The following is an 11,639-nucleotide window of genomic DNA, read 5'->3' as shown; positions in this document are numbered from 1 at the left end:
ATTCACTCGCTGTAGACCACAGCCACCGTGACAGAAGATGTGCTCTTTAAGAGTGGCAGTGGCAATGAGACTTGGGCTATATTAGATGCAGCGTAAATGGAGAAAGAAAATGCTATGGATGCAGATGATGAGAAACCCGCTGCTGCTGCTGGGACGTGAAAACCTCATCTAACTCGAACGAAAACAATATAAACAAGAAGAGAACACCAATATCCCATGCCCTATGAAAATGAAAACTGTTCAAGAAACAACATGTGGACAATGCTCTCTCGCGAGAGATGATGTCCCCCCTCCTGTCCATGTAAACAAACAAAAGTGTAAGAAAAGCCCAAAGGAAAAAAAAAAATCTCTCGCCCAATGAGCAAAATTAAGGGGCAAGGTAAAAAGGGGTTCATCCCTTATACCAAGTGCCCATGATACGACAAAATATGAAGAAAACATCGTTCATCCGCAATATGTAAACGACCAAAAAAAAAAAAAAAAATCAAGACATGTCCCCGCCCCTTTCCCAAAGCCCTCAACAGAGTGAAACTTGCTCCCAAACATCTTTGAAAATCCTCCTCCTCGCTTTCCCGTGTACTGTGATCCCCCAAATGATGAGCACCATTCGCAACTGAACTCATCAAGGTGCCCCAATAACCAAAAACAAATCCAAGAACAAAACGCCTTCGCACCATGCTTGCAGTCTTCCAGGAAAATAATCATCGTCGTGTTTCGCTCCGTGTGTACTGTATTCAAAATGCGTGCTCGGTGTGCCTCAATCCGGATGATGCGTCTTGCTGCTGTTGCTTTTCATGTTTGCATCTGAGCCGGCATTGTGACTCGAGCAGAAAGAACATAGATGCCGCAGGGCAGCCATGCGTATCGTCTTCGTCGTCGTCGTCGTCGTCGAATATCCCTCTCAACTCGTCATGATCCGTTCATACCCTCTTCTCATGTCGTGCCGGGATGCGAATGCCATCCGTCGATGCAAACGAGCTCTTCATCCATCATGCAAAGGACGTAGAAGGTCATGCTCACGAGGCCCAATGTTCCAGAGTCTCGTCCGCGCATCTCTCGTCTCTGCATGTCGTTCTCCTTGTTGGGACGACTTCAACAGCACTTCCTCCTTGCTTTCCCAGCACCTTCATCGGCATCCTGCTCCGTCCCGCCCTGCTCAACCGTGACAGCAGGCGAGAAATTTGGCGAAAACAGCCAGCTCCGCCGGTCCCTCCCAACCCGGAAGCTGCCCCTGGGATTCATGCCGTCAAAGTACCCGCCGTCCATGCCCGTCTCGTAGCCCGGCGTGCCAGGCGTAGCCGTAGCGAGCAGCAGCGCCTGCTGCATCTTGCGGTTCTGCTCGACGAGCTTCCTCGTCACGACGCGGAACACCTCTTCCACGCCCTCGCCGCTCTCGGCGCTGATTTCGTGGCACGCGTCCCAGCCGACCTCCTGGCCCCAGAACCCAGAACTGCGTTTCGAGGACGGGCTACGCGGCTCGCCTCCGCTTGGTCCGCCGCCAAATGTGCTTGTACTTTGGTGGACTTGTGAAGAAGATTGGCGCGGGTCGGAGGAGGAGAGGAGGGAGGGCATGCCGCTGGACGTCGCTGTCGGAGGCGGTGTCGAGGCCAGGCCGGGGGCGAGGTTTTCTGCGACGTAGGCTATGCAGCGCTCAAAGGGGACTTCGCGGCGGGAGGGGTCGCGGGCGACGATGTCTGCTTTCGTGCCGACGACGTGGAGGACTACGTCGCCGGGGAGGTTGCGGCGGAGCTCTGTGAGCCAGACACCCATTTCGGTGAAGGACTGGGCATCTGTGATGGAGTAGCAGAGGATGCAGGCGTTGGCGCCGCGGTAGTAGAGGCGGGAGATGGAGCGGAAGCGTTCTTGGCCGGCTGGATGGAACGGAAAACACACATGTTAGGAAATTGAACAAGTCTCTTTTTGCGACTGCGACAACAAAGTTGACAGAAAGAGTAACTTTGTTATCGCAGCTGGTGGTCAGGATGGGTGGAGAGTGGAAGGGAAAAGCATACCGGTATCCCAGATCTGTAGTCGCACCACGGTGTCGGTATCGCTATCGACGACGCGCTTGGTCATGAAGCTCGCGCCGACGGTGGAGGTTGTCTGGGCCGGGTTGAAGGAGCCCTTGCAATATCGCATGACGAGGCTCGTCTTGCCGACATTTTGGGAGCCGAGGACGACGATCTTTGCCTCGAGAGACGACATTCTCCCTTTTCTCTCTCCTCGGATGCCCCGTATGCGATGGGGAAAGTGAGAGGGTGAGGTTGGGTGGAGGTGAGGAGGAGTAGCGCGGAATGCGCTTTCTTGAGGAAGAGAGTTCGGATCGGTCGGTTAGGTGGAGAGAAGCGAATACTTGACCAGGACAGGTTTGCCTTTGTAAAGTGGTTCGGTGCGTGATGCGACCGAGAGCCTTAGGGGTGGTGCAGGCTGTGGTGGTGGTGGTGGTGGGCACCGGTAGTGAGGGAACACTACTGGAATTCGGTGAGGGACAGCGCGAGAATGTTGGTGAGAATGGGTTTGTTGAAGAATCGTGGGGGGATTCAGGAGGGAGTGAAGCTCAAACGGGTGTGGCTTTCGTGCTACTCCTCGATTGGGGAAGATGATGTTTGATCCTTTGGAGGGAAAAGGGTAAAGACGACCGTTTGATTTCGAGGGAGGGAGGACTCGACGAAACGTTGATGGTGGTGGTGGTGGTGGCTTCCGCTCGGTGCGCGGCTTTCTCACTCTCGTCTGTTGTGATACCGGGGGTAAGGTAAGGTACTTGTGTACGTACACGAGGGAACAACAAACACAATGCGCTCTTTTTTTCGTTTTTCGGTTCTTTCCTTTCCATTCAGTCTTTTCTTTTCTAGTGTCCTTTTGTCTTTCTTCGCTTAGGGTAAGTGCGTGAGTCCTAGATCGAAACGTAGTCACGCCGGCGCCAAGTTTAAAACGCAGGCAGCCACGAGGTCAGTGATCGGCCGATGAGGCGCGTGGTGGTTGTGGTGGTGGTGGTGGTGGTGGTGGGTGCCCGCCTTTTTGGTAAGCGGGACAGACAGATTTGGGAGAACTGGATGGGAATTCGAGGGTGCATGAGACTGCGTTTCTGAGGTGAGATTGAGCTGCCCGGCAAAGACGGGAGAATCACCAAGTTTTTCTTGATAATTGGAAGAGAGGAAGACCTTTGAAACGGAGAGTAGGAAGTAGGCGATTCGGCTCCGAGAAGTGTTGTAACGGCCGCTAGCAACGGACGAGGATGTGGGTTGTTTGATTTCTCAGTGTTGTTTTGTTTGTTTTGTTGTTGTATTTTCCCTCTCTCTATTTCTCTTCGCCTACGTAACAAGGGGGGATGGTGGGATAAGGATCACGGACGGGGAATGAGGGGAATGATATGGATTCAGCTCTGTTGTTCAGTACTCAGAGAAATCATACAACTTGACATGATTCTACCATTGTGTTTTAGGTAGTTCAAATCGAGAGATTGGAGTTGCATCCCGCCCCCATTCTCCGTTTCTGTTCGAGACCAAGGTGCGTTCCGAACGAGCACCATGTATGGGATTTAGTGGTTGGCGCGGGGGAATGAGGCTGAGGCCGTGGGGTTAAGCTGTACTATAGCTATCTCATGTTGGGATCAGAACGGTTCGTTATCAGGAGAAACTGCTGATAGATGCGATATGCTTTGTTTAGGAAGGGATCTTGCATGGACGGGTGTTGGGGAACTTGAGGGGGCATCTGATATATCAGTGTATCAGATGGTGAGCGATGATCCCAACTTCTTCTTCTGCTCCTTCTAGAAATATTCCACTCAGGAACATCTCCGCGAAGAAATCGGCACCAGGCCCGCCTTCACAATCAACTGCGGCTAACCCGCATATCTGGCGCGACCATGGCTTGCAGTAATCCGTAGAGAGCCTCCTCAACTTCACTCTCAAAGGATGCTATAAGAGCCAGTCGCATTATCATCCACCTAGTCATCCGATTTGGAGATGGTCGCGTGGTGCACTCGAAGCGGGTCCCTTCTCTCCAAAAAAACGCACAATGTCGTCATCGGGTCAAGGCCATTGCTTCTTTTGCTCTTTTCGAAGCGAACCATGTGCCGCCAACGGCCGCCTCAGAAGTTTAGGAACGTTTAAGACGAACGAACAAATAAACGTTTTGAGCTTTGAGCTTTGAAAAGCGGTTTACCTTGAGGGGCATATGCACGACTGAAGCCAATCGGTCCTCGGCAATCGGGTGTCCATTCTGTTGTAAAGGAAGGTAGCTCATACTCATTGGCTAGTCCCGCAACGGCCCGAGATACATGTAAGCCAAGAACCGGCACAACTCACCTGCTACGGTCTACAGATACAACTCAGCAATTAAGGCCAAAAAAGAAAACTCAATCATTCAAATGAACGGCATGTGAAGAAGATACGCATGCGTCGCGATGCGTTCCATGGGCTAGGCACGGTTTCATGGCACAGGTGTGCTCTTTCCAGCCCGATGGTGTCTATGGCATTCGTAATCACTGAAATCTATCCGTAGTTGTGATCGAGTGGATGAAGCTAAAAAGTAGGCGAGGTGCCCTGTTATAGGCAAGTATTCTTATCACTGCAGACGTGTAATCCGTGTCCACGCTATTTTTACTCCCAACGTTATATCCGTAACCGTCAGGTTATATGGGGTCTTCATAGTTGATCATCTCATTCAACAACACCAACTCGAGTACAACCTTATTCATTGTCAAACATCACACACGCTTAGGACTCATCGTATTAAACATTAAGTTTTCTTTTTTTCGATCTGGTATCTAATTAAGTATTGTCTAATGTCTAAAATTGTTGCTTCTTTTTCTTTTCTCTAATCCCGCTTTCCAAAAAATAGTCAGAATTCGCTACATATTAGGTATCATCATTCTTCTTCTTCTTCTTCTTCTTCTTCTTCTTCTTCTTCTCCTCCTCCTTTCTTCTACAAGACAACGTGCAAAGTCTTTGCAATGCTAGGCGTGCCCTGCGCATTCGAGACAAAGAGGTAGTAGAACCCGGGGAGCAGGATACCATAGTCCTCGGGCAACTTGGCGGAGAAAGACTGGCCGTCGACCTGCACGTTGTCGAGCGGGATGCGGCGCTGATCCGTGTTGGACGAGTGCGTGACGCTACCGGTACGGATGAGCGTGACCTTGGCACCCTTGCCGCCGGCCTCGACGCCCTCGACGGTAAAGGTAATCGTCGCGCCGGCCTTGACGGCCTCCTCGGTGACCCCGGACACGACGGGCCGCGCAGCCTTGGTGCCGTCGGCGTTGTACAGGTAGGGGGGCTCAAAGATTTCGCCGTCGGCGTGGTCGACCGTCTTGTCGCAGCCGGCCGTGGAGCCCAGGATCTGCTGGACGTAGCACAGGCCGCCGCCGCCGGTGAAGACGGTGGCGTCGGGCATGAGGATCGCGACGGAGTGGTAGTTGCGCGGGACGGCCATGGGCGCCATCTGCTTCCACTCCTTGGTTTCCGGGTTAAAGAGCTCGGCGATGAGGATACCGTCCGTGTTGGTGAAGACGAGGGACTTGCGCTGCCCACCCGTCACGAGAACTTGGCCGTCGGGAAGGACCACGGCGTTGGCGAAGCCGCGGGGGAAGGCCATGTCCGCCACGCGCTCGACCTCGGACGGGGTGCCCGGCTCGCCGATGGTGGTGATGTGGGCATGCACGGTGGCGTCGCTGTCGGTGTAGTCGGGGCTTCCGCCGGCCGAGAGGATCTTGCCGGCGACGGCGTCGTACATGACCCAGGTGCCGCACATGGCGTCGTCGTCGTCGCGGGTGGCGGCCTTGGTGACGGAGCCGGTGCCCTCGATGCCAAACCAGTGCTGGTCCTTGCCCGGGCCGGCCTGGAAGATGCTGTTGTTCTTCCAGCCAAAGAGCCAGGCGTGGTTGTCCTCGCGCCAGATGCCCTCGTGGTCGTTGGTCAGGATCGGGGTGACGTCGGCGCCGGGGAGGTAGGTCCACTCGTTGGCCTCGGGGTCGTACACCTCGCCGTTCTTGCCCTCGCGCTTGCCAGAGTAGGCTCCGCCAATGGTGAAGATCTTGCCGCTGGAGAGGAGGGTAGAAGTCTGGTAGCCACGGGCAACCTTCAGGTCGGGGCCGCGAGTGAAGTTGTTGGTGGCCGGGTCGTAGATGCTGACGGCCTCGGCGTCGGAGCCGCCCTGAATGACGATGCGGCCATCCTGAAGCTGGCTGATGGCCGGGCAGAACATGTCGTGGTGGGTGTTGGTGACAGCGCGCTCAGAAATCTCACCGGTAGCGAAGTTGTAATCGCCGTACTGGGTCATGCCAGAAGCACCGCCAAAGGCGTCCACACCCCACGAGGAGAAGAACAGCAGTCTGCTGGGCTCGGGGTAGGACGGGACGATGTAAGCCGCAACGGGAATCACGGGCAGACGAATGAGGTCGCCCCACTTGCCCTGGACGGCCGGCTTGATGTTCTCGGGGACGTGAATGGTGTCGAACTGCTTGTTCTGAACCCAGAACAGAGATGTCTCGGGCTCGGCGGCCTTGATGTGGCAAACATTGTTGATGTTGTCAAATACAGCCTTCTTGCAGTTCTGAGTGTTGGAGCAGAGCTCAGAGCAGGCTTGGATGGTCGTCACATCCTGAACAATCTTGGCGCTGTTGCCGGTGTAATCGGTGCCGCGGCAGACACGGTAGTCGGCGCTGCCCTTGGGAACTCGGTAGCCCTCCTCCTTGAAGGGGCAGGTAGCAAGGAATGTGCCGTCGACAAAGTCGTTTGTCATACGGATAGAGTCGAAACGGTCGTCGGCTGCCCAGTTCATCTCGTTCTTGGTGTCCTTAACGTGACAAACCTTGAGCTCCTTGTCGTAGACGGCTCTGTTGCAGCGAGCATCCTTGTCACAGATCTGGACACACTCGACCGTGGTCTGGACATTTTGAACATATTGGAGACTGCCACCACCATACTGGTAGTCAGAGCCAGGGCAGACGGTGTACTTGACTCCAATGGGCGATTCCCATTCGGCCTCATCGTTCGGGCAGGCTGTGATGGCTGCGGAGGAGAACCGCGAAAAGAGAGAGGCGGCCGCGATGGCCTTGTATGCGGTTGAACGAACCATGTCGGTGTGTTGATGTTTTTGGGAGCTGAACTGCTCGTGTAAGAGAGAGTATGGTTCCTCAAAGAGATCGAGGATGTATGCGTATTGATGAGTGAGTGTAGGTATTAGACAGGTATAAGCAATGAGAGACGTGTGTCTATAATTAAGAATAGCACAAAGAATAAGGAGAGGCACGAGAGGCTACTCGTGAGAAATTGTCGATGAGAGCGGCGTTGAAGAAGAGAATTCTCAAAAGGGCAGAGAAGAAGAAGAAACTCGACGATATGTATATACACAACTACCTCGCCAGGCACATCGTGCATCACAGCTCCATCTGCGGCACTTCCGCAGAGGAGAGGACGCTCCAAGAGAGATCCATCTCCCAAAATGTGGAAACTCTGGAGCCCCCAAGCTAGGCTGCGCCATCCCGCAGGTGCAGTTATGGCCCGATAGAGTCTGCCGGGGAGTTGGTCCTTCGTCGACGCCGAGTCGGCGCTGGCGAATGGCGAGGCTTCCCGAGCCGCGATCCCCATCGAGAAAGAGGATAAGGTGGGAACCATGCCCAGATGCTCAAGCCAGGCGCTGGCCTTGGGGCCGAGTGGAGGTCCAAGCAGGAAAAGCCCGTGATGTGGGAAAGACAGGCAGAAGAAATCGTGTGGAGATTCTGAGAAGCCGCTCGGCCATCCATCAGGCTTGTCGTGTTGTTCTGACTTTAGGTTCATCCTCCTCCCACGAATCCTACCGCCGCCCGAACAACAAGACGGCTGGCGGTCAGGCACGTCGCACTACGACGACGACGACGGCGGCGGCGGTCAACCTGAACCCTCGAGCCTCGAGCCTTTCCCCCTTTGATGTACCCTTGTACAGACCCGCAGAGAGCCCCATTGCTGTGGTTGCAACTTGCTGTTGGCCGGGATCTCCCTCGGGCTCGCGCCGTGGATCGCATGAGTGATCGTCGAACACTGCCTCGAGCTTTGAAGGTTTGGGGAGGAAAAAATTCGTCTGAACATTCATGCTTGTCAAAGCTTTTGCCGTGTTTCCCACGAGAGAAGCTGTCAAATAAGGTTACCCGTCGTCCGATGTTCTGGGGAACACACACACACGCACTTTAACATTGGCCGTCTTGACGTACACAACTGTGCAACTTATCAGCATCATCCCGTCGGTGTCGTTCGTGTTGACGTTGGCAAAGCTGGGTCGCCCTGCCATGACCCCTGCAGGCAAAGAGAGGACCTCCTCGACGGCCAAGACCAGTGAATAGATGAACGGAGAAGACCGAGCAATTCAGCGATGACAGCTGGGTCGGGTATGGAGTACGGAGTAGACGCCGACCAGTCACCATGGTCAGCTTCTCGTTGCTGGCTGCACGTATCCCGTTCGGCTCGAAACACACGTAGTTGCTGCCCAGATTCATCAGGGACAATTTTCTTAGGTTTGATGCTGTGTTTCCTCGTATGAATAACGCCACATATTTCCCGAAGGCCCAGATGGTGAGAGTTCGCGTCTTCGTATAAGAGTAGCGTGTTAGACGATCAGCGTATGGCGAAATAAAAGAGGGCACGGGATCGACTCTCTGCTAGATCGTCTGGGAACTCGGTAGCGATGCAGTGCCTGGGAAAGGGTTACTGCAACTCTGCAGGACCGGCACAGCCCTATGAAAGCTAGCCGCCGGTAATCTGCGTCGAAACATGGTTGGACGCTGCCTTATCTCTGGAGACGCACAAAAGTCGGCACAAAAATAGAAAGCCGTTCATCCGGTGTGGGAGGAAGCCCGCCAGGCTGTCCAGGACCCAGGGCCAGCCAGGCTTGACCAGTAGGGGTTTGGAGAATACAATGATAGGGAAGAAAAGAAAAATCTCCCCGAAGTTCTGGCGTGAACTCAAAAAAGCGTAGACGCAGGAACCCGGTCACCCTATGGAGCTGGAGCTGGTGTGTTGTTGGAGAACTTGCGAAGGGAAGAAGTTGGAAGGGAAGAGCCCCGTTGGCCGGATTCTGAAACGAGCAAGACATTGTGTCGATCCCGCCCAGCTTGGCGTTCTCACCCCTGCGTCTTTAGGACCTCGCTAAACCCTCTGAGGACGACGGCCAAGAGATCGTGGAGTCCCCCGGCTCCCCTTTTTCGCAAACCGTAATGTCTTTTTTGATTGCATTAGAGCCTCTATGACTCGTATTCTCTCCTTCCATAACCGCTGAATCGCTCCAACCTTCCAAGCATACTTTGTAAACGTATGCGTCTCCTTTTCTTGGCTGGCTATCCACATATCCCACAGCCTCACGATCCCAGGACAGATGCAAAACGGATAAGACGGATGCGCGTGCACATAAACATCGTATCCGCCCCATTTCCAGTGCAAATCTCCAATGCACAATGCGTCGTCTTTGTCCGGACTTTGACGTCACACCCGGCGGCGGGTAGCCGGACGGGCCGACCGCCTTGAGGTGGGAGCCGGGCAGGACGCCGATCACCGCGAGGAATGGACGCTCTGCCGTACGACTTCCAACTCATTGCATTGCATCCACCACATTGGGTTTCTTGGGCGGACGTTCATCATCAGCCGCATGCCATCGAAATATCGATGGACTACACCTCTGCCGACGACGGCCGAAGTTGGACCCCAGAAACACGTTTAACCCACTAATTGAACTATCGTGAGGATATCTCTCGTGAAACCTCGTGTTCACTAGCTTGCGGGCGCTAGGGATGCTTCGGACCCGAACTCCTCTACATCAAGCCACGAAGAACGGAACAAAGCCGCGTGAGTAGTCGCGAGCTCTGTTTGAGCGGTCATTGCGACTGTAGATACCGACAATACGGAGTAGACTCGGTCCCAATTATACGTGGATCCAAATGACGAGAGTGCCTTCTCGTGAAAGACTTTGCCTCTTTTGGATCAATGATCTCTCCCAACTACCCGAAATGGCACCATGGTAATTGCAAGATCTTGATCAACAATACAAAAACAGCGAATTTTGTTCTAGCTGCAACTTCATCTGCCCAAACGCAGAATGACTTGGACGTGGGGTTAATCTCCGACGCAGAAACGCCCCGAAACTTTGCTGAATACGATCCTTGAAGTGTGCTGCCCAGCACATCTCGATACGAGTCGAATGGCCATCCGGGTGTTTTGTCATCAAGGCAGACATGGGCATCGCCTACACGTTCTGATAGGAGATTCAACAATTCGTCAATACACTGGAGGAGCTTTGGTGTCGCCTTCTTTAGTCTCTGAGCAGGACTCCGAATCTCGTGTACTTAGGTTGGTGTAAGTAGTCTCTAGCATCAAGTTCGCTGTCGCTTGAATTTTCCTGATGCTACGCCATCTATCTGCAGCTCAGAGTACCTTACTTAGCAGGACGGAGGCTAGGATTTGATTGTAAGGCGTACCTACGTGGCCTGCTTTTCTTGGTGTAAGCTGGGATGCAGTAAGAAAGCAACACCTAGTTTTCCTTGAAAGGGGTGTCTTGTACCCATTATGCCGTGATGTCAGTCGATGATGAAACTTCACGCTTCTTACCCAAACACTTGTCGTCGTCTGCCTCTCATCATGTCTCAAGAAGAGATACCTATCTCTCAGCCCGACGTGCTTGCCTAGAGGAGGACACCTTGAGAGGCACTAGCAACCACTCAACCTAGAGGGTATAAATGGCCGCCGTATCAGCGCCCACACTTCAGTCAAGACATGGCATGGTCATGGTTGAAGGCTTCGTACGCCGGATGGCCATGCTATTTAGTCGATGTCGCTCGTATACAAGACCAGAGAAATCCTGCTGCATCTACCTCCCAACTCACAGCGAACACTCTTCCGCAATTCTATTCAATACAAGCTTATTGGCCAAGGAATACGCCACGAGTATCCGATACTGCACAAGGTGAAGCAACTTCATCTGCAGCTGGTACAGGAAAGAAGTTTTTATCTCGAAACCCTCCTTCAAGCCAATCGCAAAGCCCATCACCAGAGAAGCTGGCGCGACATCAACCGACCGACGCAGTCTGGTCAATTATTTCACTGAGAGCGCAAGGCTGCTCCATTTTATATTAACCTCAGGCTCTACGACAAAGGTAATTTGAATCGTGTTTTATAATCTCTACAATGAGATTACCTGACCGTCTCAATATCGTAGTGAGAGAGTCATCTTATGCCTTTGCAAAACATGGGACATGGCGTCTTACCAGGGTTTTCTGTCCCCAAGACAGCTTCCACAGGATTTCTTGGAGAAGCCTTTTTTTCAAGGTTCAATGTCAGTCATTCGGCACTCGTTTTTGAGCAGCTGGCCTCTCATACACAGTGGTGGAGGAGAGGAGTACATCAGTCTTTACCTAGGTGCTTCAAATCTCACTAGATGGCTTCCAGCACGAGTGAAAGTCTTCCGTTGCGTCTATGCTAGAGTCAACATAGAGGGGCTAGCTTTTATGATGATTAAGTTGTGCAGAGAGAGCAAAGTGATCCGGAAGATGAATGGGTGACATGGGACGTAGCAGCAATCGTTAAAATTTCGGTCTAGTGCTGTGAGCCTCGCTCCTTCTTGCCCCAACTAGGTTCGTAAGAACGAGACTGATTACTCTCGGATGTCGAGTTCGGCTCCCG

General features: G+C 53.3%; 2 protein-coding genes across 2 annotated transcripts; both read right to left on the bottom strand.

Moving 5' to 3' along the window:
- Positions 1-1,092: 1,092 nt before the first annotated feature.
- Positions 1,093-2,205, bottom strand: CPAR01_10793 (Ras family protein; the record flags this gene model as incomplete). Its single annotated transcript, XM_060495053.1, has 2 exons — positions 1,093-1,871; positions 2,013-2,205. The coding sequence occupies 2 exons, from the start codon at positions 2,203-2,205 to the stop codon at positions 1,093-1,095; spliced, it is 972 nt and encodes a 323-aa protein (XP_060345401.1).
- A 2,721-nt stretch (positions 2,206-4,926) lies between these two features.
- On the bottom strand, positions 4,927-8,262 carry CPAR01_10792 (kelch domain-containing protein; the record flags this gene model as incomplete). The annotated part of the gene is made up of 4 exons (XM_060495052.1): positions 4,927-7,104; positions 7,356-7,759; positions 7,833-8,105; positions 8,157-8,262. 4 exons carry the CDS (start codon positions 8,260-8,262, stop codon positions 4,927-4,929), a joined length of 2,961 nt encoding a protein of 986 aa, XP_060345400.1.
- Between the last annotated feature and the right edge of the window lie 3,377 nt (positions 8,263-11,639).

The sequence above is a fragment of the Colletotrichum paranaense genome (assembly GCF_030867605.1).
Source record: "Colletotrichum paranaense strain IMI 384185 chromosome Unknown Scaffold_9.1, whole genome shotgun sequence".
Taxonomy (NCBI): Eukaryota; Fungi; Ascomycota; class Sordariomycetes; order Glomerellales; family Glomerellaceae; genus Colletotrichum; species Colletotrichum paranaense.
This window is presented reverse-complemented; position numbering and strand designations above follow the sequence as displayed.